Source organism: Manihot esculenta, chromosome 3, assembly GCF_001659605.2.
Source record: "Manihot esculenta cultivar AM560-2 chromosome 3, M.esculenta_v8, whole genome shotgun sequence".
Classification (NCBI taxonomy): domain Eukaryota; kingdom Viridiplantae; phylum Streptophyta; class Magnoliopsida; order Malpighiales; family Euphorbiaceae; genus Manihot; species Manihot esculenta.
In genome coordinates, this window is record NC_035163.2 from 22,965,947 (window position 1) to 22,993,317 (window position 27,371).

Sequence of the window (27,371 nt, forward strand, 5' to 3'; positions counted from 1 at the left end):
TTTTGTCATTTTATTTTTTCCTCTAATTATTTATGCTTTCTTTAATTTTATCATTTTATTTTCAATTTTCTCTGATTTTCCTCCCTCTTTCTCTCATATTCTTCTCTTTTCCTTTCATTTTCTTTTTTCCTCATTTCCTCTCTCTTTTTTTTCTATTTTCTTTTATTTTTTATTTTTTTTATCTTCTCTCATTTTTTTTATATATAAATTTCATAAAAATTAAAATAGGAGACTCATTTTGGAGTGATTATTACTTATACTTTCAGCAGTTATCTTCACACCTCACATGAACTGTTTTTATAGAGAGAGACGCTTCTGTATCTTTTTAACCTGAGATGGTTTCTTCTCCTTTTCTTAATTTTTTTTTCTTTTTTCTCTTATTTTTTTTTATTTTTTTCCTTTTTTTCTCATGTTGTCTTTTTTTTTTCTTATTTTCTTTTATTTTCTCATTAATTTTCTTAATTTTTCTTATTTTCCCTTTTTTATCTTATTTTCTTTTAGTTTATCTCATTTTCTTTCATCTTTTAACTTGTCTCTGCTGTTTCTATTTTATAAGATAAAATAAAATAATCCCTTTTTGTCCATGAAAATAAGTGGTAAGATATATATTAATTTAATTTTATGTCTTATTTTAAAAAATATTTTTTATAAAACATATTTTTTAACAAAATAACTTATTTTTCATTCTTTAATTTTAATTAAAATATAAAACATATTAAAAAATTTATATATAGAAATCTTAATGAATATCTTAAAAATGTAAAAAATAACTTTTTTTTTTTCAAAATATGATTTTATTTTTCGTAAAAATGGCTTAATTTTTCTTTTATTAGAAAAATATTTTCGATTCACAGAATATTTTGAGTGTTTTAAATACCAGAAAATTTAAAAAATATTTTTATGAAACAAATAAAGTCTAAATTGGAATCCAGTAAAACCTTATGTGAGGAAAATTTATGTTGTATTATTAATTTTAAAAAATTTACTTTTTAATTCTTATATTATAAAAAAATTCATTAATTTCGCATTTACTCTTGAAAAATATATTAAAAAGTTTTTAATATTTTAAAAAGTTTACTAATTAATTTCTCCATTAATTTTAGCCAAAATATTATAAAAAAAATTTAAAATATCTTCTATATGAAAACTAGAGACTAATTAATAGATTTTTTTAAATTACAAAAATTAAATAGTAAAATACTTAATTGATAAAATTAATAAAGAAACTAAAAAATAAATTTTTTAAAATGTCAAAACATTTTAATATATTTTTTAAAATAAAAAAAATTAATCAAATGAGGTTTTTTATATTATAAAAATTAAATTTATACCATAAGGGATAAATAATTTTTTTAAAAAATTTTATAGGATTGTGCATTAGAAGTTAATTATAACAAAAACTGAAAATGAAAAGGTGATCCAAATGAATGCTATCAAACAACAAAACACTCATGGAGAATCTTCAAGTTGTGGATGCAAGAGGCGTCTGTGGGTGTTGGGTTTTCAAAAAGGAGAAAAAAAATAAAAATAACAATTTGGGTTGTGGGTTATGGGTTTTTGAAGCAGGACACAGACACACCTATCATTATTGTGATTTGGATGCAATGAGTAATTGCTTTATATCATGGAGGCAATGCCCACCATTACGGCAAAGCAATTTGGGTTGGGGCTAGAAGAAATAGATTTTCAAAGGAGGATAATGGGATTTGGAAATATTTTTCTTTGTCATGTGTTTTACATCAAGGTATGGGCATTAGATTTTAATAAGAAAAAAACCATCTTTCTCAAAAATTATTTCATGCAATTTAATTATAATAAATTTATATAGAAGTCACTGTAACCGATACTTATAATTCAAATCAATTTTTCTAGTATAAATTTTCTTCACTTTCTATCGCTCTTACACTCATTCAAGCTATTTCGGATCTTCACTATAATTAATGAGTTTCATTATTCGTAGTTAAAAAAAATAAAATATTTGAACATTTTATTTTTATGAAATTTGTAATTAAAATTTTAACACATAAAGAAAAGCTATTTGTTTAAAATAATAAGATGAAAAAAAAATAAAGAGATTTTATTATAAATAAACATTTCAATCGGTCACTTATTAAGAATATGTTGACGACAAATGGGACATGTCAAATTCTTCCCCAACCATACATCTATACAATTTGAATGAAATATGTGTTTGCACGTAGGAAATATTCTACATAAATCCCCTTCCCTGTAATCTTCCAAACATATACCACAATCTCCATACTTCGATTTCATACTTTCATTTTCATATTTTAACGATGGTGATAACCAATCAATTAGCTGAATTCTTGCTAATTTATTTATCATGATAGTTGAAGATCTATCAACCATTTGTTCATTCGAATGTAAATGACGATTGTATATAAATTGAGGTCGATCAAATGTTACTCCAAGTCGTAGATCATTACTGAAATCATCATCTAGAAAGAAAGGTTGAATGAAATAGTTAAATAATATGTAAAGAATAAAAAATGTAATTGCTACAATAATAATGGGTAGTAAGGTTATGCAGACTAAGATGATAATCATGAGAGCAATTGCAGCGGAAAAGATATGGTGTAAGACAGGATTTGAAGGTAGGAATTCAGAAATTGAAGGAATCATCTTTTTGAATGAATGATGGGTTGAATATGGGATCATGCTTAGCTTCTAACTTAGCTATTTAAATTGCTAATCCCAAACTAAGTAGTTATCTAGGAAGTTTAATTTATGTTTCATCAACTAAAAGAAATTTAGTTTGAAACTAATAATAAAAAAAACTAGAATGATGAAAACAATTAACTACGGTGGAACTAGGGCAAAGCAAAGATGTTTAAAAAAAATTCAAATTATTATAATTTTATTTGGATATTTACTAAATTTGTGAAATAGTTATGATTATGGTACTTGTTAAAACGAAAGTTTTAGCAAAATCATATTGTTATATATGAAAAATTAAGAGTTCATAACTGAAAAACTAAAAAATAAGAAAAAAAAAATAATTCTAGTTAATTACCAATTATAAATATACTGATATTACTTACTAACTCTAATATTTTCCACAAATAAATACAGTCATATATTAATTAATTTTGATATATAAAAAATTTTGATAGAGATAATAGTAAAAAAAACATATTCAACTATTTGTGTTTTAATAGATATAATCTAAATTATAAAAATTAATTATTATATTCTACACTAATATACTTCAAATTAAAATTTTAATTTATTTGATTTTAAATTTTAATTCGATTTACTTATGATTTTGGATGATATATTTCAAAGAGTCCATAACTCATTTTTCTATTTTTTTTGCATTTACAAGTACAATTTTTTTTAATTACGATATTACCGCTAGTAAATAAAAAATTATAATTTTTATTATCTAAAAAAAATTAATTATATGTATTACATCCACTTTAATATTGTTAAAAGTTAACGATGAGTCGAAAATGACTAAATTTAATTTAATTTATGACTATAATTTATATCTTGCATAATGAATTTAGTCATTTTGAATTTATTAAATTAATGATTGCAACCTAATTAGAGTAGATATAATAAATATAATTAATTTTTCAAGTAGAGAGAATTGTGCTTCTTAATTTACTAGAGCTAATGTTATCACACTACTTATAATCTATAATTATACAAAAAGTTGCAATTGTGAAGAAAAAAAAAAGAGTTATCGGTTCTTAAAAATATATAATCCAAAATTATAAATAAAACAAATTAAAATAAAAAATTAAACTAAATTAAAAATCTGATTTGGGATATATTTATTAAAAAAAATTATGATATAATTATTGAAATTTATATAGCGTTTGTCAAACTTAACGGAGAGTATAAATAAATTTAAATGTCTAATTTATGTTATATTAGTTAACTTTTATAATTTAGGGTATATTTATTAAAATGAATACTTTAAGTGTTTTTTTTTATATAATTTACAGAACACTTCTAAGATTTGACAAAACCTACAAAATAGTTTCTTACTAAACTTTTAGGAATAAATTAGACATTTAAAATTAATGTAATCAAGTGCTCATTGTGTTAATTGAAGGGTGAAGCTACCATTACTTTAAAGAGAAATGACTAATTTACCCTTTAACTGAAAAAAAGACTTTAAATTAAATCTTTCTTAATCGAGGTAAAATGTCAAAAACCGAATAAATTTAAGAAGCGAAAACCTCTATGTTCTTTTGATTTCTTTTTCATGTCCCAACTAAGCTATTCTCTCCCTAGACCTGTGGTGAGCACCATGCACCGAGAGCGATCTGAAGGTCTGGCACCAGCTCCCAGCGCCTTTATACCAGAATGATCCCAATCAAGCGCACAAATAAGTATCTCCACTTTTCTACCAATAGTTTCTGACCTCTCTCCCTCTGATGATAACTCAATCTTTCCTGTCATGATCCCCCAACTGCATCACGCCCATGCCCCTTTGTCTTCTCCATCGAGATTTGTCCCTGTGTGGTAGCTATAATTCCCTTGATTTCATCATGGCTTATTCTCCTAATGCTACTTTATTATTCTCAGATGATGTAGCTTGGGTGGGGAGGGGAGGAAAGGCTGGAACCATATTGAATACTTTTTCTAAGGGAGAATTTGTAATGTCGGCAACGAATAATGTTCTGACGAGTGGGTTGATGGTTGTGTCTATGGTCAATTTACCTCCTATAATTTTTTTCAATTCAACTTTTTTACTCGTATTAAAAAAATAATTTTTATTAACTTTTCAATTATACTTAAAGATATTAAATTTTATTAAATACTAAAATATATTTTAAATATTTATTTAAAAAATAATAATTAATTAGAAATTGTTTTGAAAATAAAATTTAAAAAATCAAATAAAATAATAACAATCAATTTATATGTTATGTAATGTAAAAAAAGAAAGTAGATAATAATTGTAAAATAATAAAAAAATTAAATAAAAATTATTAGATAAAAACAATAATATTTAATATTTATAATTAAAATAGAAAATAAAGAACCGCAAGAACATCTCCCATTAAATCCATAATTTTCTTGAGCACATGCAGGAGAGGGCCCTAAACACTCATCAAACTAAGGAAGATTGGAGCCCATGTAGCAAATGCATGTTGTAATCCAAAATGAATGCCATCAAACAAAACAGCTAAAGAACATGGTTGAAATTCCAATCTAATTCGGGTTACGGGACAAAACCTTTCGAGAAGAGTAATGATTTGATCCATAAAAAAATATATTCATAATTTTATTAAGGTAATTTTTCTATTCACTAAAATTTGTGAAATAGTTATGATTATGGTACTGGTTAGAACAAAAGTTTTAGCTATGAAACATAATAAGTTCGTAACTGAAAATTAATGAAATATTGAGTCGTAGATTTTCTAATATCTCATAAATATTTTAATATATTTATTTTAAAACTAATAAACTAACTAATAAATTCTTATATTACATGGATTAATAATAAATTATCTATTAATTTATGTGTGAATAATTTGTTTAAAAAAATTAAGAAATAACTTATTATTTATTTATTTTTATTATAAAAGAAAAGAACAATGTAAATACTATTTATGTATTAAAGTCTAGTATAATTTAAATAAAAATTTTAAAATCTAGAAAATTATTTTGTATTTTGAAAAGATTAAGTTACTTTTATTAAATATAATTTAAAATTTCATTTATTTAAGAAATTTTTTAATCAATTTTCATGAGTAATCTAAATATTAAAAAATATAAAATTATAAAAAATATTTTTCTGACAAGCATTAGATGCTTTTGTATTTTATATTGTTTTATTAATGAGTTGGAAATATAATTTTGCAGAAACCCAATTTTTTTTGTTTTTTTTTAAAACCAACCACTAAAATTATATGGAAAATTTATAATTTAGTCCTTGAATATTACTATTATTAAGAAGTTAGTCCCTGTATTTTTAGAAATCTATTAAAACATCTTTATGTTTTTTTTCCGTTAATGAAATAGTCCTTCCACCCTCTTTTCCGTTAAAATTAGATTAAGGAGGAGAGAGAAAATTTTTAAAATCCAATTTTACCCTCAAATAAAATCCTTTATTTAGTCCTTGGATATTGTTATTATTAATAAGTTAGCCCTTACATTTTTAAAAATCTATTAAAACATTTTTATCTTTTTCAATATATATTAAAACGTTCTTATCATTTCTTTTCGTCAATGGAATCTTTTCTCATATCTATTAAAACGTCCTTATCGTTTCTTTCCATCAACGAAATAGTCCTTCATCATCGTTTCTTTCCGTCAACGAAATCGTCCCTCCCTATATTTTTAGAAATCTATTAAAACGTTCTTATCGTTTCTGTTTGTCAACGAAATAGTTCCTATCTTTTCTCACATCTATTAAAATGTCCGTATCATTTCTTTTTGTTAATGAAATAGTCCCTATATTTTCTTTTCTAAGAAGAAGAAGAAGAAGAAGAAGAAGAAGAAGAAGAAGAAGGAGAAGAAGAAGAAGAAGAAGAAGAAGAAGGAGAAGAAGAAGAAGAAGAAGGAGAAAAAGGAGAAGAAGAAGAAGAAGAAGAAGGAGAAGGAGAAGAAGAAGAAGGAGAAGAAGAAGGAGCAGAAGGAGCAGAAGGAGCAGAAGAAGAAGAAGAAGAAGAAGGAGAAGAAGAAGAAGAAGAAGAAGAAGGAGAAGAAGAAGAAGAAGGAGAAGAAGGAGGAGAAGCAGAAGAAGGAGGAGGAGGAGGAGGAGGAGGAGGAGGAGGAGGAGGAGGAGGAGGAGAAGCCCGTCCGACAGCGCGTCCGCGCGCGAGCTTCGAAAGGGAATCTAGTTAAAATTCCCGAATCGGGACGTGGCGGCTGACGGCGACGTTAGGGAGTCCGGAGAGTGGTTGGCCAGCGGAGCATGATTCGTGGCCGTCCAAGTGTGAGGAAGATGATGGCAATGCTTGGACGAGAGTTTTATTGGCATCATATGGTAATCTCGTTCGTTTTTTTTTAGTTTTCATTTTCTAATTTTTTTTTTCAATTACAAAGTGAACATAACATTTATTCGATAACTTTTTTTTTATTTATTTATAAAAAAAAGTGGCCATTGAATTTAGAATTCTAAATAAATAACCCAAAAACATAGTGCTAGAAAAGAAATACATACATTTTATTAATATATAAACATTGCAATTAGTTACATAATAAAAATACTTTGACGACACATGGGGCATGTTAAATTCTTCTCCAACCATGCATCTAGACAATTTGAATGAAACATATGATTGCACACAGGAAATATCCTACATAAATCTCCTTCAATGTAATCTTCCAAACATATAGCACAATCATCGTATTTCAAATTCATTTCTTCAGCTCCATATCTTGTAGACGGCAACAACCAATTGATGAACTGAATTCTTGCTGATTTTGTTGAAAATTCATTAAGTATTTGTTCATGTGATCCTAAATCACGATTATATGTAAATCGAGATCGATCAAATATTGGTCCGCGATCATTACTAAAATTATCATATAAGAATATTGGTTGAATATAGTTCAATAATATATAAATTATGAAAAATATTATTGATACTATAGCAATGGATAATAAGGCTATGAAGATCAAGGTTATAATTATGAGAAAAGCGAGAGTAGAAAAATTATGGTGTGAGAAATTGTTTGAAGATAATAACTCAGAAAGCGAAGGAATCATCTTCTTAATTAATTAACGAACGATGGGTTGATTCATGATTTGTAACTCACTTATTTAAATGAGTATAATCACAAATTACGTGGTTAGAAAGTTGAAATTAAGTTTCATCAATTAAAACATATTTAGTTCGAAACTAATAAAAAAAACTAAATCTTAGTAAATTTGTTTAAATATATAACCTTAGTTATAAATTAATGTAATTTTTAGATTTATTCATATGGTATAAAAAATTTAAAAAAAATTAAAAAAAACGTATTGTGATTAGTTGAAAGAAGATGTATATTAACAAACTTATTGTTAGACTACAGTATAATGAACCAATTGGTTGAGAAAGAATTAAGACTTGAAAAACTGAATTTATATTCTTTTGGTAATGAGTTGGAATTACAAGTTTGCGGAAAACAAAACTATTATTTTATTAAAAACAAAACAAAAAATTATTTATTTAATTAAATAATAGAAAAATGTATGGAGAAATACTTTAATTTTCTGCTTAGGTACTTGTTTATGCAAGTCGGTTAAATAATTGAATTTACTTGTCCACATTTTATCATGCAAGTTTTTATAATCTGGTTCATATTGATTTTGATATTTTCAAAAAATTATAAATAATTTTCTTCTTTTTAATTATACATATATAAATACTTATTTTTATGTAATTATAAGATAAAGAGAATTAGTTTATTTTTTTAAAAAAAATTATAAATGTACTTAAAGATAAATCTCTATGTGTGTTTACAAGATCGATTTTTTTTTTTATTGGAAAGAGAAGATGTTTTAAGAATATTGTTCAAAGTGTCGAATTTCAGCTCTGATGTGTGAAAATCCAGAGAATAGGATTTTAGTGTGTGGGTAAACTTGATTCTTCGGATGATACTCATTTCCTTTTATTTTTTTCTTTTTGTTTGCCAATGACGATTAACGATCTATCTGCTTGCTACAGTGACGTCTATCTCTGCCAGGTGAGATTTGTTTTCTCCCAATGCGCATGCGAATAGGGCTGCGAAAGGACGCGACTTGCCCATTTCTCCCATGTCTGTTTTTCGGGCTGGCCTCCTATTGGGCTTAGGCTTGCGGACGACCCGGCCTGTCATTCATACTAGATCCCGGATTGAAATCACTGGACAGACCTGTCTAGAGGCGCTCCGAGTTCAAAGTCTGGTATGCTCTCGTGGGCTCTAATTTAGCCAAAAAAAAGTGTGAGACCCGACGGTTATCAAACTCCAATCACAAATGTGTATATCCATAATTCTAACGTTGATTATTTATTTGTTTGGGAAAAGTATAAAGCATTAATCCAACTTAAATATGACCAATGAATCATTTATATATTTATATATTTTTAATTTTAATTTTTATATACTTTTTCAACACGTTTTGCATTTTTGTATAAATAGCTATTTTTATTTATTTATTTGATATTGTTAATAATTTTAATTAAATTTTATAAATTGATATTTTATAGATATTTTACTCTTATTTTATAAATAATATATTAATTAAAATTTAAAAATTATTTATTTCAAAAGAAAGGAAAAAATTACATAAACAGTAATATAGCAGTAATACAGTTATATTACAGTTTATATCTGTTAAGTTGTTAACTCATTTTAAACAGTAATACAGTTATATTACAGTAATACAGAAGATTCAAAATTATGGTAATAATAGCATTTTTTTTTTGTTAGGACAACCTTTTTGTGCATATAAATAATTATTTTTTATTTTAGAATAGGAAGAAAAGCCCTAAAATAATAAAAAAAAGAGTATATAGCCACCTCCCTTTATCTTCCGCTTTTAATTTCCACCATTTACCTTCTCTATCAACCTAAATCTCTTGGAGGAAATGAGGAGTAGGTCATAGGTGCAACTTCACCAATGAAGGCTCTTTGAGCATGGATTTTCATCATATGAAGAGTTCTTCATTTGGAATTTTCTTCTCTTTTATTAATTTTATATTTTTTTGTTTTATTTTGAGTTTTCATTTATAAAAAGTATGAGTAATGGTAAATTTTTAGATTTCAGACATTGAATTTGTAATACTCTATTTTAATTTTAGTTTTAAATTAATTTCTATTAATGGATTTATACTATTTTTAATTTTAAATTGAATATTTGATTTTGATTGCTTTAATTTTTTACTTTGTGTTTGGACAATTAAAATAGTATTTTAATCATTAATTAATATAAAATTCAGGATTAAAACTTATATTCATAAATACAAGAAATTGATTAAGAGTATGAAAGATTTTTAAAATTAATTAAAGAATTTAATAAATTTTTATTAAATCAAAACATTGGTTTAATTAAAATATAACCTTATATATTGAAAGAATTAAAATAATTTTAGAATTAATTCTTTTAAGTAATAGAATACCCATGAATTAATAAAAATTAGAGAAAATCCGAATTAATTAGAGTGTGAATCTCAAATCTCTGAAATCACATTTCTATATTTGATTTTTAGTCCTAAATAATTGCTAATTTCAGTTAATTTTAAGTTAATTTATCATTGTTTAATTTAATTTTTAATTAATAGTTTATTTCTCTAGTCCATAATTAATTAATTTAATTGTCATCTTCTTATTAATTTTTAATTAATTTAATACATATTTTAATTTAATTAGTTAATTTTAGCACGATCAGTTCAAACAATTGTTATAATTATAATCTAGTACTTAAACACTAATTTCTATGAACGATATTTTATTACTTGCGCAATTTGTATATTTACGGGCATTATAATAAATTTTTATTAATTAAAATTTTATGTTTTTATGTTATTACCCTTTTATATATTTTTCTAAAGTAATGTCCAGAATTTAAAATTTAAATTACAAGTTCTTGATTGAAGAAAAAAAAATTGCATTGTTCCCTCTCATTCAGTAAATATTACAATTTTTTAAAAAATATATTTTTTTATGTAATTACTAATTCCTAATTTTTACATAGAGATTTAGAGATTTTAGATTTTATATTAAGAATTAAAATACTAAAAGTTATATATTTTTAGCTAAGAGATTATTTGTGTAAATTTAATTAATATTTAAAATAAATAAATAAATAACAGTTAATATGATATACACACTGATTCAATATTAAATTCATTGTGGACATAGATGAGGTCAGTAGAACATTCTTAAGGTCATCTCCCTCTTTTAGAACCTTTGAACATCTTGGACATCCATTAACGTAAAGCATTGTGGACCATGAACCATAATCCCCAACACCAAGAGATGAAAGCAACGATATTTTTGAAACCAGACCAAATTTGTACCTTTCAGAAGGCAGAAAAAAATTCTCTTGCAACATTGATGAATCCTGATAAGAAGGAATCAAATTGCTGAAACTCTTCAAAGGTACAAGAAGACAATCCAACAGTAGGCTTTACATTGTCAATGTCGTGGAAAGGAGAATTGCCATTTACTGAGCTAAATTCACCTTGCCAAGGAATTCCACCAAACCCATCTTGGGCGCTTCATTTCAAACTTACAAATTCTATGGATTTACGGATTAAAAAACTCGAAGCTAAAGCATACAGGGCTTGGTGTTCTTTCAATGGCAAATATTAGTCCAAAAACCAACTGTTCCTAATTTTTTATTTGCATTGAGAAGGCCTCATGGCTTGATGTAGAGTATGTTGTATTGGTGAAGGTGTTGATGGTACAGTTATTTATTAGAGTTTGTAGATGTAAAAATTTTTGTTAGATATGGGGGGAAGAAAAAAAATTTCAGATGTTTGACTAGTTATTTATTTTTGACTAATTATTTATTTTTGAATTAATGGAGAAATGAATGGAGAAAGGACCGTGTATTTAGATGGACTGAAAATGGAGGGGTTTTAAATATTCGATTTTAAAAATATAGAGACTATTTTATTAATTGTAATATAACTCAAGAATTAAAGTGTAATTTATTTAAAATAAATAAATATCTTTTTTAGAAGATTTAGTGCGGAATCATCTCAAGGAGTCCATTTGGGTGACAAGTGAATGTAGATCTTTATATTCTAAGTGAATGTAGGTCTTTGTATTCTAAATCAAGCAGGTCTATCAAATCGAACCATAAAAAATAAAACAAATATTTTAGATTCTGTTTATTTAAGAAAATAATTTATATTTGAAAAATATTTTTTTATTATTTAATTTTAATTTAAAATTTAGTTTGTTTTAAGAAAAATATTTTTTAAAAAATATTTTTCATATTTATTAGTGTTTGAAATACGGGGAGAGAAAATTTAATCAATGAAAAAATTATTTTTTAATAAAAAATTATTTTTAAAAAAATAATTTATAATTTTAAAAATTTCTCCCTTATTTTCATTAAGAATTTTATATATAAAATTTTAATATATTTTATTTTTTAAATAAAAATTTAGCAATAAAAAATAAGTTATCTCATTTCACATAAAATATTTTACTCAAAAAATATTTGTAAAAAAATATTTTTTAAATATAAATTATTTTCTATAAACAAATAAATACTAAAAAATAAAATTTATTAATAAATTTATATATAAAAATTTTATAAGAATATCAAAATATGAAAAATAATTTTCTCTTTTAAAAAAAATTATTTTCTATAAAGTATTTTTTTTATTAAAAATATATTTTTCAATAATTAAATTTTTTAAATACTCCAAACGATAAAAAATATAAAAATTATTTTCTTAAAAAATATTTTTTTTGCCAAACCAGCGGAGCAGTGATGTATGTCTTGCAATTTAAGCCACTCTTCGTGAAGAAAAAAAAATTGATAGAAGGGCATTTAATTTTACATAATCAAAAAGAAAAATATAAAAATACTTTGTGATTTAATTTTTAATTAAAAAATTCTCTTATTTTCAAAAATTTATAATTTATTTTATATTTTAATAATATTTCGTGATATTTATATCAACATTTTTAACTACGTTTAAAAATTATTGTTATTTTACTAACTATATCATAGCATATACTATTTTATATAAATTAAATTATAAATTTAAAAATAAAAAATAAATAAAATTATAAGATTTTTTTTAAAATACAGGAGTAAACTATTAACAGAATCAAAATAAATAGCCTTCATAAAAGCCGAAAACCCCTAGAGAAGCCCATAGCTTCAATAGTGACTAGTGCGAGTTTCCAAAAGGGCCGCCAGATCGATTCAGCTTCAACTTAGCTAACGTAAGCTGCTAAACTCTAAGAAAGATTGGGCTGCCCACTCCTTGACAATTCGTCTGTATTCCTCTTATTCTAAATAGCTACATACCCTCACTGCTATTGTTCTCACCAGCATCAGTCTGTAATCCTTTGCCTGCATCAACCAAGATTGAGGAAGCTGGACTCACTTGATTACTGAAACTTTCGGCTGGAAGAACAGCTTCCTCACTAAGATGCTCAAGGGCTTGAGAACCTGGAGGAGCAAGGAAGTCTATGGCATTTGGTTCCGAGTTCTACCATAATAAGCTTCATTAATATTCAAAATGAAATATTTTGGAGAAAAAAAAAACTATATTGTCTTAAAAATGGAGAAAAGAAAACACAGAGATATTGGGAATGTATAAAAATTGCTATTAGTCATGTACTAAAAATACATTCACGACAGATGGGGCATGTTGAATTATTCTCCAACCATGCATCTATACAATTTGAATGAAATATGTGTTTGCACATTGGAAAAATTCTACATAAATCTCCCTTGATATAATCTTCCAAACATATAGCACAATCTTCATATTTCGATTTCATTTCTTCACCTCCATATTTTATTGATGGCAATAAGCAATCGATAATCTGAATTGATTTGTTCTTTTTAGTTGAAGTTTCATCGAATGTTTCACGCGATTGAAAATTATGATTATATATAAATCGAAATCGATTAAATATCCAGCCAAATTCAAGGTCATTACTAAGATTAGCATTTGGAGATAGATGTCGAATATGATTTAATAGCATATAAATAATGAAAAATATTATTGATATTATAAGAATGGATAAGAAGGCTATGAAGATTAGAATAAGGAGTATGAGAGCTGTTAGAGTGGCAAAATTATGATGTGAGAAATTGTTTGAAGATAAGAACTCAGAAATTGAAGGAGTCATTTTCTTAATTAATTAATAATTAATTAATTAATGATAGGTTGAATATGGGATGATTCATGATTTGTAACTCAGATATTTAAATGATTATAATCACAAATTTAGTAGTTAGGCAGTTGAAATTAAGTTACATCAGTTCTTTAGTTCGAAACTAATAAAAAAAAACTAGAAATTAGTTTTTTTTTAAAGAAATTAGCAAATCATATATTATAAAACCTGAAGAGTTAATATAACTGAAAAAAAATTTAAAAATACTAATAATACAGACTTGAAAATGATGTATTTTAGATGTTTTTTGTTTTAATTATTTTATTAATGAGTTGGAATGATAATTTTGCATAAAAACAAAACTTCATTATTTTCTTTAAAAAAAAAAATAGTTAAAAAAGTAAACAACTGGAAAGCGAAATAATTTGATTTTCTGCGTAGATACAAACAAATTCTGTGTTTACAACTTGTTTTTGCTTGTCTGTTAAGTAATTTAATTTACTTGTCCCCATTTTATCATGCAAGTTTTTATAAATTATTTATATGCAATGTTACCCTTTCCTAAACTTCTTTTTCTTCTAAAATTCTTTATATGCCATAAGCTTATCTTAATGATACTCTCTTGTTCAGCTTAGCATTTTATGAAATAGGTGGTTTCAGTTGTTGATGCTGCTGAGCTTCTCATTTTGTCTATGGCCTTTTTTAGGGCCAAGGATGTTTGCTTTTCTTCTTGTTGCTTTGCAACTCTACTTCATCTGCCCCTAGCCCCATCAAGTCTCTGGCTTCTATGATTTTGAAATTTGTATTCAATCATACTGTAGTACAATCAAAATAGAATAAATTGTGTATATGTTTCTGCACGAATAATGAAGAAATTTGTATAATTTGCCTAAAACACATAATGGTGGATAATATGCCACAGGTAAGCAACAAGAAATCATTAATTGAGATCAAATGGTGTACAATTTCCAGCCTCCTTGGTTACTAACTCATCAAGCAGTTCAAATGCAAACAACAGTTTTCTTTCTCTGCATATGTATTCAACTAAAACAGCCCAGGAATCAGGTTCTGGTTTAAACCCCATTTCTGCTAATCCAAACAATGCTGTAACAGCATCATCTACCATTGCAGCTTTACAAAGGCGAATCAACAATTCATTTGAAGTTGCATAATGGGGTACAAAACCTCTACTCAGCATCAAATCCAACAGTTCACAAGTCTTCTGCAACTTACCTTTTTGGCACAAGAAATTCAAAACGATCCTGTAACTTCCTTTGTTCAGATAAACACCCTCATAAGCTAGTTTCTCCAGCATCCCAAGGGCCTCATTGAACCTGCCTTCTCTGCACAAACCTTTAAGTAACACATTAAAAGTTACCACATCAGCCTTGCACTTCATCTCCCTCATCTCTTTAAGCAACTCCAAGGCTCCATCTACGCTTCCTGACTCACAGAAGCAATTTATCAATGTAGTATAGCCAACTGTATCAGGTTGCAAACCAACGTTCTTCATCTCATCAAAAGCCTCTTTTGCCTCCTTCAACCTGCCCTCTTTGCAAAATCCATTCATCAAGACTGAATAATTAAAGACATTTGGGTTGCAACCATTGCTTCTCATGAACTCCATTATCTTCCTGGCCCTATCAACCTTTCCCCCATGACAAAAGCCACTAATCAGAACATTGTAAGTAAGAGCATCAGGTAATATTTGATCCTTTGACACCATTTCCTCAAACAATTTAATTGCTTCTTCAAGCCTTCCACTTTCACATAGCCCATCCATCAGAGTTGAGTAAGTAATCAGATTAGGATAAGACCTCTTAGACTTCCTCATCTCCTTCATGACTTCAAACGCAGATTCAAGATCCCTGACTTTGCAATGATACTTGACCAATATGTTAAAAATACAGGTATTTGGTCTTATTTTGAGATACTCCTTGACATGGAGTAGAAATTTCTGGGCCAAATCAATCTGTTTCGCTTCAATCAACAGATTGAGACATGTGCTGATGGCTTTGAGAGAGGGCTTCTCACGAACAATTGGCTGAATTGCATAGAACATCTCAAGCACCCTCTCATGCAGAGAAGACTTGGAGAAATGCTTCATGAGATTAAGTAATACATTTTCATGAAATTTGCATGTTTCATAGGTCATCTGGTGAAGCATTGCATCAACAGCCTGAAACTTCTTGGCCCGGGCAAGCTTATGGATTATAGTTGAATAGGTAGCATGATTGTGATTAAAACCCTTTTGCTCTGCTACCATGTTGAAAATTTCCAATGCACGTTGTGGGTCCCTCTCATGTTTGATCAAGTTTATGGCAGAATCGTGAGATATGAATTTTGATTTCCTTCGAGATTCCACAAGGATGTTTGAGGTTTCCGGTGGTGGATCTGGCATGGAAGGAGTTGCTTTTGAAAACTGAAGAGGAGAGATCCATGGAAATGAATATGATGGAGTTAAAGCAGAAGTGGTGAATGAGCGATGCTTATGGCAAAAACTTCTCATAGATATCATGAAACCTGCTGCGCCTTTTATATAACTTCATCATCTGAAATAGATGATAACCTGTTAGCCTTATTTTCAAATGTCCATCAAAAAGTATACTTCAACACCAACACAAGCATTGATTCAATTCATAATCATATCTTAAGCATACAGTGTGACCAAAGCAAAAACAACATTTATAGTGATGGCCACAGCAAAGACAACAATGCTAACCAAGGAGACGAGAATGTTTAAAGTGACATCATTTAAGAAGTAAGCTCTACCATATGTGGCATGTCTGTTTTATGAAAAATGCTGTTGGTTTTCGAAGTAAGAACACAAAGAAATAAAGATGAAAAGCAGCATAATTGGGGCTGCCACAAAAACTTGCATAAATTTCGTTGGTAATAACATGTATTTATACATGAAATCTTAATAGAAATTGCATTAGAAGTGCAGATAATAATACTGTAACTTTAAATTTGAAAACATAACCACTTGATTGCTAAAAAATCTATAATAACTAATTCATTTTCTAGGATCTTTTATTTCTTTAACCTATTATTGGCATTATTGCAACTAAAGCATCATCAACGACGCTCATCCTTCACTTAGGAGCTACAAACGCTAAAATAACTCCTCCTGAAGTTGATCCCATATGGCTTTTGCTGAAGGCAGGTTCATGAGGCTGCTGCAAAACCTTGCATAAATTTCACTGGTACTAATAGGTATTTATACATGGAACTAGCAGAAAATGCATTAGAAGTGCAGCCAATAATGTTGTAAATTTAAATTTAAAAACATTACAACTTAATTGCTAAAAAATCTGTAATAACTAATTTATTTTCTAGGATCTAATCTTTTATTTCTTTGAACTACTCTTGGTGTTGTTGCAACTAAAACATCATCAAAAACAAATGTACGATGATTATTATAACTGCAATGTAAATTTACTCAATTGACCATATATTTCTCTCTAATCAACTTGGCTTCATTTGTCTTTTTTCTCTTTGCATCCTTTCTTCTTTCCCCCCAATTTTGGCTAACCAGATTTTTTTTTTTAAAGAAAAGAACAGCCACTCATTCAAAAAGGCAACAGGTCACGCAAAGTCAAAGGGATACCACTGACAACCAAATCAAATTACCAAGGTGGCCCAAACTTTTCTTTTTAATCAAAATTAGTTCCAAAATTTTCCCCTCTTCTTGTGAAACAAAATACAGAATAGAATACAACTGTCCAGTTCCAAATCCTAGAAACAAGAGTAACTTGAACATAAAAAGCAGTAAAGGAAGATCCAAGCTAAAATTTTGGCCAAATCAAACAAAGGAGAAAGCCCCACTTCTTGGAAAGAGGGGAATCAAATAAAGATTACAACATTTACATGACTTCTTTTAAATTCGAAATCACCATAAAGTTGAAAAAAGGAAAAGCAGTAAGAGTTGAAAATGAAGCAAAATTAAAACTCTATGCCACATCTATGCTCCAAAAGAAGAAAGAAACCCAATTTAGGATAGATTAGCTTTGAACACAAAACGAAAGAAAAGACATTTCTACATTTTCTTCACATTGCAACATAAATTGCAAGCCATATTTCTAAAACATCAAAAATTTAATTTCTGAAATTTTGAAATATTAATCTCTTCGTATGAAAAATAATACAAAACGACAAGAGAGATTTTCACCTAAATTTCTTCATATTGCCACCAAAATTCCTTAGTGAAAATGAATATCAATCCCGTAACAAAGCCTAAAACGAATAAGAACAAACTCAATCACAAACCCATTTGGCAAAAACCCAATTCAGATAAGAGGAAAACTACAACAAACCAGATAAGAAGAAATTTTACCTAGCAAGAGAAAGAGTTGAGCGTTTAGCTTACAGAGACGATGCTTGGTAATTGGTGCTTTCTAAGTAGTAATTAGAAGCATATGTAACTAATAACCCAAGATCAAGAGAAGGAAAAGGAAGCCCAAGAGACTGGAGCAGTGATGAGTGATGAGAATCTACAGGCGGGACCGCCGGAGAGCCGAGAAAGACAGAGGCAATCGAGATTTCTAGCTTTTTGGAGGGCTACTTTTAGCATTTCTAGTACAGCCCAACCAGGAAGCCCACTCTTAAGATTACTTGGCCCAATCTTTAATACAACTGAGGTAACCAAGGCCCTTTATTTTAAATAATAACAAGATTTAAAATAATAATGATCATAATTATAATCATAAAGCCTATACCTGGAAAGTGGAAAATTTCCATTTTATGCTACAAACAGAAAAGAAATTAATTAATTAATTTTATTTTCCATAGTAAAATAATTATCTAGATTGAAAGAATATAGTACTTTTATTAAAGATTAAACTTATTTCGAACCACATACCGATTATTTCGATTTAAATAAAATTTTGAATCAAATTTAAATTTTGGTTTGAGTTTTTTTTTTTTTACGACCGAAATTATATTTTGTGATTAAAATTTCAAATTTAAAATGCCTCTCTATTTCTATAAAAGGACTAGAGATTACTTATCTACTCTTCCTCCATCAATCTTGAGAATTCTACCATTTCCTTTAGCAAAAATACACCTTGAAAAGTTAGGAGAGACATTGCTAAGTTACATATTTTCAGCATTAAAGGATAATATTATTTCTTAGGCTTGTATTCTACCATCCCCAAATTAAGAAAGCAAGATTTTTTTTTGTTAATTAGGAACACGATTGAAAATAAAACTGCTGGCGGTAGAGAAAAACTTTTATTTCAATATTGTGAAATAGTTATTATTCAAGTAGTTACTCAAATAATTCCGATGTATATGATGAGTTCTGATGATCGTTGAACCTCTAGCATTCGGGCTGAGGTGGAGTTTTGGAGGAGGAGACAGGTCTAAAGCCCATTAGAGGCCACCAATCAGGTCGACCCATGAATACACTATCCAATCCGTGATTACAGCAAATTGGGCTGACTAAGAGTCCAGACCTGTTTGAAGGGAGTCTAACTCGTTTGATGTGACAGGGAGAAGGAGAACAAGTCCAACTATGGCACTACCCTATTAACACGCGCGTTGGAGGGAAATTAAATAGTTGCTTGACGATAATGAAAAAGCAAGTACGCCCATACGTAACACTGTTATGCGTCAATAAATGGCAAGAAAAAAATGAATAAAAGATGGAACGTAACTTCTCAGATTAAACTTACACACACTCAAAAAACTATATTTTCTTTGGACTGGATTTCAGAATATTAAGTTCTATTCATATCAAAACATTTCTTTGCAAAGATAAAAATAAAATAATTGCTCAATTTTCAGAGTTAAAAAGATAAGAAAAGAAAATTTTATTTAAATTATTTGGAATAAGTTATATGATCCAAAATGAAAAGGAATTTAAGTTTTAATGATTTGCGGGATTTTAACAAAATACTTCTATATAAATAAACATGGAAAATTATGTTAAAATATATATATTTTTTTTCACTCTAGCTCCATGGAAGCTTGTTTCTCTAGGATGATGGTATATTATGGAAGAGAGGAGTGCTAGAGAAAGGAGTTGCTAGCATACTAGTAATGTAAATTCTATTTACATCATAAATAATTGTTGGATCCTCAAGTCTTATGCTTACCCCTCTTGTGTAAAGTTAACAACAATCCATCTATCCCTTGGTGGCTCTAAATTGTGGAATTTACCAATATTCAAGTAAATAACATCTTATCCATCTCTATTTGTATATTTACCAGTAAAAATAAGTTAGTATGGCAGCAGAATTAATAAAAAATATATATTATTAAGTTAGAATATTAATTACTCAACGGTTAAATTTAAGTTTCATATAAAATAATGAACTAGTATGATTAAAACCTTTTACGGAATAATAATGCAATATTTTTTTTAAAAAAGAACTAAAATCCAAAGTTACCCAGAAATTTAAGGAAAAGAAATTTCATCCTTCTTTGGAAATCGATGAAGGAAAGCTAAATAGGACATTCCTTCCCATCCCAAAAGAATGCAAGTTTTATGGATAAGTGGAGTAATGCAAACATTTTTTTTTCCAGGGACATGGAGATTTGGATCTAACTCTCATTTCAAAATTAGATCTAGCATACTCTCAAATATGCACATGGAATATTTTTGTGAACTCATAAAATTCACCTCCTCGTCTATATTTTTATATATTTTATTGTATTATATTAAAAAATAATAATTTCCAATGAAATTAGTGATAAATTATATGTAAATGGCTTATATTGCTAATTTCATTGCAGTAACTCTATTTTCTGGTAATATTTCTTAAGGCAAAACATGTATGAGAATTTTCATTCATTTGCTTAAAACAAAAAATTTCTAAGCACATTGATTGTCATATAATTAAAATTAAATACACTTTTCAGAATTTTCATTCATTTGATTAAAATTTTTTTCTAATTGTCATATAATTAAAATGAAACAATTTTTTATATTTTTGAAATTTCTTTATTGTACTTTTTTTATATTTTTGCTTGGAGAGGGTTTATTGACTTCACTGATTCCGACGAAACTGATCTCTGTTACGTTTTCTTTTTTTTATAGAGTTTGTTTGGACTTTAATAATGGCTTATTCACCTATATTTTTAACTTTATGAGCCTTTTTAATGTAAATATATTTGCATGGTTAAAAAATATATTTTTTATATAAAATTTCATTTGTATTTTATCTCTTCGTAATTAGAAAATGCATATGCATTTTGTTCACCTGCTTTTTTTTTTCAATTATTACAATTTTTTAATATTATAAGTAAATCATATTCTGCATAAAAATTATATACTTAATACAACTTTTTATTTTATTATTTATATAATATATCTTTTAATCTATTTGTAATAAAAATAATTATCATTTAATTCAATAAAAAAATAAAAAATTTATTTTTTAATTTTAAAAACATTTTTTACCGATTTTATTTTATTTTTTTGAACTTAAAATAAATTCAACCGAAACAAACCAAATTATTCTGCCTTTAAAAAAAAAAAATCAAAACTGAAACGGACACGAACCAAAATGGACGCCACCTGATCCTCATTTTTCAGGTACTGATCAGTGGTTCATTGGTTTGGACCCGAAACAGGGCAGGCAGCAAGTTCCAGTAAGGATTTCGGACCACAAAGAAACCAGACAAACGTGGCACGCGTTTTGCGAAGACACGGAGCTTAAGAAGCCAAATATTAGAAAAGAAAGGCGGCGTTGGATAACGGCGGTTAAGACGGTGAGTCTGGCTTTTCGTGTTGCACGAGGCGTGCCGCCGTCTGTTTCCTTGTCTGTTTTGTTGGTTACCGGGAACGGTAATTTAGGATGACGGCATCTCCCAAACACCAACAATTTGTCGTCATTCTCCGTCCTCTAGCCGCGTGGCCAGGATTACCGAATCCGCATGGAAGTTGCTGATCTCAGTTTCGCTATTTCAGCGTTGAAGTGGTCAAGATGGAAGATCTAACGGCTAGAAGAGAAAGCATATAGGTTTAAAAATGTGAATGGGTGCATTCGATAATTGCTCAAATATGTAATAATTGAAGAGCACTTGGTAAGCGGCAGGCGGGGCGGCGGGGGAAGTGTTTTTATAGTAAAGAGGATAGTCAAAGGTCTCGTTGACTGAGCCGAACATTTGAATAACCTCAAACAGCGATTGAGGAGCGCCTGCACTGACACGCTTTTCTACACGTGTAGGCTTTTTTTTAATTAACAAAATTTTAAAATTATTACAATTGCATAAAATATTGAAATTGGCAATGGATATTCTTATCAATATGTCAGTTTTAATTGAATAAAACATTTTATTTGTTAAATTCATCTACTTATATCTATTAAAATCCCATTTTTACTTTTTTAAGTTGCGCTGGTGGCATTAGATTTCAATTCTGATTATATGTCTTCATGGGTATTTAATTTGATTAAACTATATCTGTTTAAAATCAGTAAATTTTATAATAATTTAATTTATTTAAAATTCAAATATTTATTTCCTTTTTAACTTAATATTATTTCATTGTAAAAAATAAAAATCATATATAATGCGCACAAGTTCATTAAATTTTTTTTTAGTGCAAATGAAGCCCATAAGTGTTTCATGATTGTTTTCATAAAATAATAATTTTATTGATACTTGAAAATAAAATTTTAATTTAATGAAAAAAAACTTAATGTTATTGAATCCTTTATTTAAAATAAAAATAATTACTTTATTTAATCTATTATAATTTCATTTTAAAATGTAAATAAATTATATAAAATTTCATTTAAATTCTTTTTTTTTTTTGCAAAAATGCAAATGAAGCATAAAAATGATTCATTATTATTTTAATAAATAAGATTTTTATTTTATTTATTAAACATAAATTGGTGATTTGAAAGTATAATTCCTATTCAATTACTTCAATTTACTATTATATTTTTAGTTTTTTATTCAACCATTTAAATACATGTGTACCATGAATAAAACATCATTTTTTATCAAGGATACGATGAACATTTTTTAAAATAAAATTCTCATTTTTATTTATATACAAAAATGAAAAAATGAAAAATATATTCATTAATAATAAAAATGAATTTGTCTCCTTACCATAACGATGAGATTAATTAGTCTGTTAATGGTGGTTAAGGAATGCCTTCATTTGCAAAGTATCGAGTTACGACAAGCACTCGGTAAAAGTTAAAAAAAAAAAAACAGCTGTAAAAAAATGAGAGCTTATTCTGGTATAAAACCTACGTGTCAAAATCTGATTAGACAGTGAACTTACTCGAGTGGATCGTGCAAGAGAAGCCACGTTTCCTATCTTTGAATGTACACACAGATGCACACAGCACAAACCCACCCCAAAAGGAGCGTAGCTTTAACCTTCAAACCCCACCTTTCTCTCTCCTCCTCTCTATAAAAACCAACGCGCCTCCTGCCTCACCGTAACTCAACCTGTCTTGCATTCTCTTCTCTCTCTTTCCGCGAAGATCTGAAACGGCTTTCAGCAACAATGGCTCCCAAAGACAGATCGACCAGTAGCCCTACCCCCAGCTCCAACGCCAAGGAGATCCGCTACAGGGGGGTTAGGAAGCGCCCTTGGGGTCGTTACGCCGCCGAGATCCGTGACCCCGGCAAGAAAACCCGTGTCTGGCTTGGTACTTTCGACACTGCTGAAGAGGCTGCGCGTGCTTACGATGCTGCTGCTCGTGAGTTCCGCGGCTCTAAGGCCAAGACTAATTTTCCTTCGGTTGCCGAACTTAACACCGCTGCCGGCGCCGCACCTCTTGTCACCGTCGCTCGCAGCCCAAGCCAAAGCAGCACCGTCGAGTCTTCCTCTCCTCCGCCTCCACGCCCTGCTTCTCCTCCACCTCCTCTCGACCTCACTCTGAACATCCCCAACCATCACCGCCAAAGCCACTTCACCAACAGTGTTGGCTTTCCTGGGGGCGCGTGGATTTCACTCGCGGCGGTTTCTCGCCCGGTTTTCTTTTTCGACGCGTTTGCCCAGGGAGAGAATAAAACTCGTACTAACCCTAACACGTGCAGATTTGATCGGTCGGCGGCGATAATGAACGGCGGTGTTCAGAGTGATTCAGATTCTTCATCTGTTGTTGATTATGACCACGATCCGAGTCCTTATAACAAGCGAATATCACTTGATCTCGATCTTAACCTTCCTCCGGCTGAAGTTGCCTGATTTTGAGGAGATCCGATTTTTGGGAAGTCGTTTTGGGCTTCAGTGTGTGTCGTTTTTTTAAAAGAGATTTTATTTTAACTCAATTTCCAGTCGAGACAGGAGGAAAATGAGAGGAAATTAGAGCTAAAGGAAAGAAGCTGACGTATCTTTTTTTTTTTTGAATTATGTACATAAAGAGAGATAACCCAAGCAAAAGCATATATCCTTGTTTTTTGGCAACTGAGAAATCATGAATTTCTCCGATGTTGTTTCTACTGTTATTATTTTTAGTAATAAATATAAATATTTCCATCTCTAATCAAAACAATTTCTTTTTCTTGATCTCTATTTTCTTTTGTTTTTGGATTTTGTTTTCAATCCATGTTATGATTTTGGTTGCCGAGAAAATCAGTGCGAAAGTCGATTGTGGGGATGTCCTACTCATGCCGTGCGAAACGGGTGTGGCATATGTTCCCATATGAGAAACAGAAACAATAGAGCCAAGAATCAGAAGAATTTTCCTACATTTTCCCAGTGACCAAACAGAATCCGTAGTTCCAATATTCCAAATTTGTTTTCACTTGCTTGGATTTTGGCTGCGTCTTATTTGCTCAAGTGGCGTACAGGTGTCAAGGAGACATGTCGCCGGCGTTGAGTCGGTGGTTTGATTTTGATGTGTGGTTCCTTAGAATGAGCAGCGTAGGCTAATCGATAGCATCCGCTGACACGTGGACCCCGTCCACCGTACGAAAAGCCGCACCTAATTTAATCATTATTTGAAAATTTAAAATAATAATCAAAGGATTTATGAAAAAGGAAGAAAAGAGCTTGCGTTAATTAAGATAAACAAAAACAGCAACAGCGGGCGGCCTCATGATGAGAAGCATGGGGTGTACGCTGGTCATCAAAACTCTCCCCGTGATTCGCATACTCGCTTGTCCTTTTCTGGCCAGATCTCTAAAATGTTCGTAATCAGACGCCTGGACAAGGACTCATAGATAGGGCCCAGAGATACGCGTTACGTGTAGGTTGTTTAATATTTTTTGGAGGTTTAGATTATTACAGGCGGCACCGACGGCGATTTGAGTGAGTGTGAGAAAGAGACCGAATCAGTGCGGCATGAATGGGTCCACGTAGTGTGGGGCCCGGTCGAGTAATTCCGTGTTGACGAGGAACATGTCGGGATTCGGGTTGTCGTCACGTGCACTTCTACCGTCCGATAAAAGCTTTAATTATAGCTTTTGGGTTCTGTTTTCAGTTATCATATTTCTTTTGCATTTTAGCCCCTCCTGCCTTCTTATTTTCAAAATGTCTCCCATCAGATTTTATTTTTTCGTTTATATATTATTCCTTTTGCATATTATAGTACGAAGCACAGATAGCATCAAAATAAGTTGCCTTTCTTGTTTTTTATACTTTAATAGGATTGATATAATTATAAAACAATAAATTAATCTCATAACATTAAAATGGCAGTATTCAAGCTTGGATGAATGTGGAACTTCACGAAACCTCATATTTGTTGGGGTAGAAATGATTTAAATTAAAGAAGAAGGTCTTAATTGAAAATTTAATTTAAAAAATGAGAGGCGAACTAATCTTTTCTTCTTTTTTATAAGGAGACAAGAGTGGTCCACGTGTGAAACAGTCTTGTAAGAGGAGGCGCGGCGGCCGCTTTTGTGGGCTCCCACTCCCTACTCCAATTTGTCCTCTGGAAACCATTTGTCAAAGATTTCTTCTCTCGTCACATGAGCTAGGTAATATGATATCGACAACCATCCAATCAACGGTTGCAACGTGGAAAACATCACGTGGAAGAATGTACGAGTGCGGAGCGAGAAGCGAGGTGTGTGTGTGGTGATATGTCAGTGGGTAACAGACGGTTGAAGCCGGCGCGTCGACGGTGGAGGGATTTAATAATGGGACCTGCTGGTAGGGGAAGGGCAGTGTAGTTGGGCGACACGTGGAACGCTTAAAATAAGGAAAGTGAGGGTTTTAAAAGCAACCGCCAAAAAGGCTTGGGCGGCTGCTTGTGTTTGTGTGAGAGTGCCTTTAACGCCGGTGTTTGTTGGGCTGCTAGGTGACCTTACCTTCTTTTTATGATTTTTCTTTAAATATTTTTAGAATTATTATTCAGAAAAAATATAAAGGCACCAGAATATTACATATAATATCATATATTATTAATAAATAATAATAATTTTTAAATATTATTAAAAATATTAATATAAAAAATAATATAATTATTAATCAACATTTATTTTAAAGAATAAAATAAAAAAATATTTGCATTTTTATTTTAGGATCAACAATTTAATTTAAAAAAAAAGAAACAATATCTCGTAAATTGATTTTATATTAATATTTTTTCATAATATCTAAAAATTATTGATGTTTATGAACGATGCAATACTGCACATTATTATTTTAAAATAAATTAAACTACATAATGAGTAAATTACATAGTACTGTTTTATATTTTTTTAATTATTAAATTTTTAACTTTTTTTTTAAATTTACTGATTTATTTTTATTTTAAAATTATTAAATTCAAATATATTTATATTTTAGAAGTTAAATTATCTAAAAAATATTAATCAATTTATTTTAGTGTGAGTTAAATAAACTAAATAATATAAATATTTAAAATTTAAAATTTAAAATTTTAAGTAATATATATAATTAAAATTATATTAATTAAATAATATAAAAAAGTTGATATGACTAATGTTTTCTTTACAAAATGATTGAAAGACATTTTAATTAAGTAATTTTTTAAATAAGAGCAAATTAATAAATTATTTAAAAATTTTAGTTATTGTAAAATAGATTTATTGAGGCAGCCATATTTATAATATGTTATAAAAATAGATGAAATAAAATAAAAATTTAAATCTAGATGCTTTGTGAAGTAGTTATTGCTTTAGATTAAATTTGCTTCATTCGCTTTGGATACTATCTGAGCTTGGGGCAGTTCCATTTGTGTTGAAATTCAGAATTAGCTAGTCGTTTTGTCTGTATATAGATGGATTATTTGTTATTTTGTTAAAAATTGTATTTTCATATTTATTTTGTATTTATATTTTTAAATTATTATATACCCTGTTTAAGATAAAAAATTTTTTATAAAAATTTAATTTAATTGAATTCATTTTTTATGAAATTTTTATTTGAAATAAAAATATTTAAAATTTTTTAATTTAAAAAATTTTCATTATTATTGATTATTTATTTTTTTTTAATAAAATCATTCATGTTAAGACTAAAGATAAAATTTTATTTATTTAAAATTGATTATTATTGATTGGCTTCTTTTTACAAAATAACTGAATTAAATGGGAAATTGAACTTTTATGGAAAGCGCATATTCGTATTAAAATGAATCAAGGGAATATTAAATTTAATAACTACCTCTAGGTTTTATTTTTAATATATAAATTTAATATTGTTTTATTTTTTTAAT

General features: G+C 28.7%; 2 protein-coding genes across 3 annotated transcripts; one reads left to right on the top strand and one right to left on the bottom strand.

The window, feature by feature from the left end:
* Window positions 1-14,634: 14,634 nt before the first annotated feature.
* LOC110612036 (pentatricopeptide repeat-containing protein At5g18475) lies at window positions 14,635-18,316 on the bottom strand. Of its 2 annotated transcripts, XM_021752675.2 has the most exons (3): window positions 18,104-18,315; window positions 17,939-18,003; window positions 14,635-16,319 (listed from the first exon to the last, which is right to left on the bottom strand). In XM_021752675.2, the coding sequence occupies exon 3, from the start codon at window positions 16,283-16,285 to the stop codon at window positions 14,708-14,710; it is 1,578 nt and encodes a 525-aa protein (XP_021608367.1). In that variant the 5' UTR covers window positions 16,286-16,319; window positions 17,939-18,003; window positions 18,104-18,315; the 3' UTR covers window positions 14,635-14,707. The 2 variants fall into 2 exon arrangements, with proteins under 2 accessions (XP_021608367.1, XP_021608368.1); XM_021752676.2 differs by lacking the exon at window positions 17,939-18,003 and having other exon boundaries at window positions 18,104-18,316.
* A 4,839-nt stretch (window positions 18,317-23,155) lies between these two features.
* Window positions 23,156-24,250, top strand: LOC110610790 (ethylene-responsive transcription factor 4). Its single transcript, XM_021750865.2, has one exon. It carries the CDS (start codon window positions 23,243-23,245, stop codon window positions 23,927-23,929), a length of 687 nt encoding a protein of 228 aa, XP_021606557.1. The 5' UTR covers window positions 23,156-23,242; the 3' UTR covers window positions 23,930-24,250.
* The last annotated feature ends 3,121 nt before the right edge of the window (window positions 24,251-27,371 follow it).

What these genes read in the sequence shown, in the direction of transcription:
- LOC110612036 (XM_021752676.2), bottom strand. Translation starts at nt 16,285, where the DNA reads ATGATATCTATGAGAAGTTTTTGCCATAAGCATCGCTCATTCACCACT.
- LOC110610790 (XM_021750865.2), top strand. Translation starts at nt 23,243, where the DNA reads ATGGCTCCCAAAGACAGATCGACCAGTAGCCCTACCCCCAGCTCCAAC.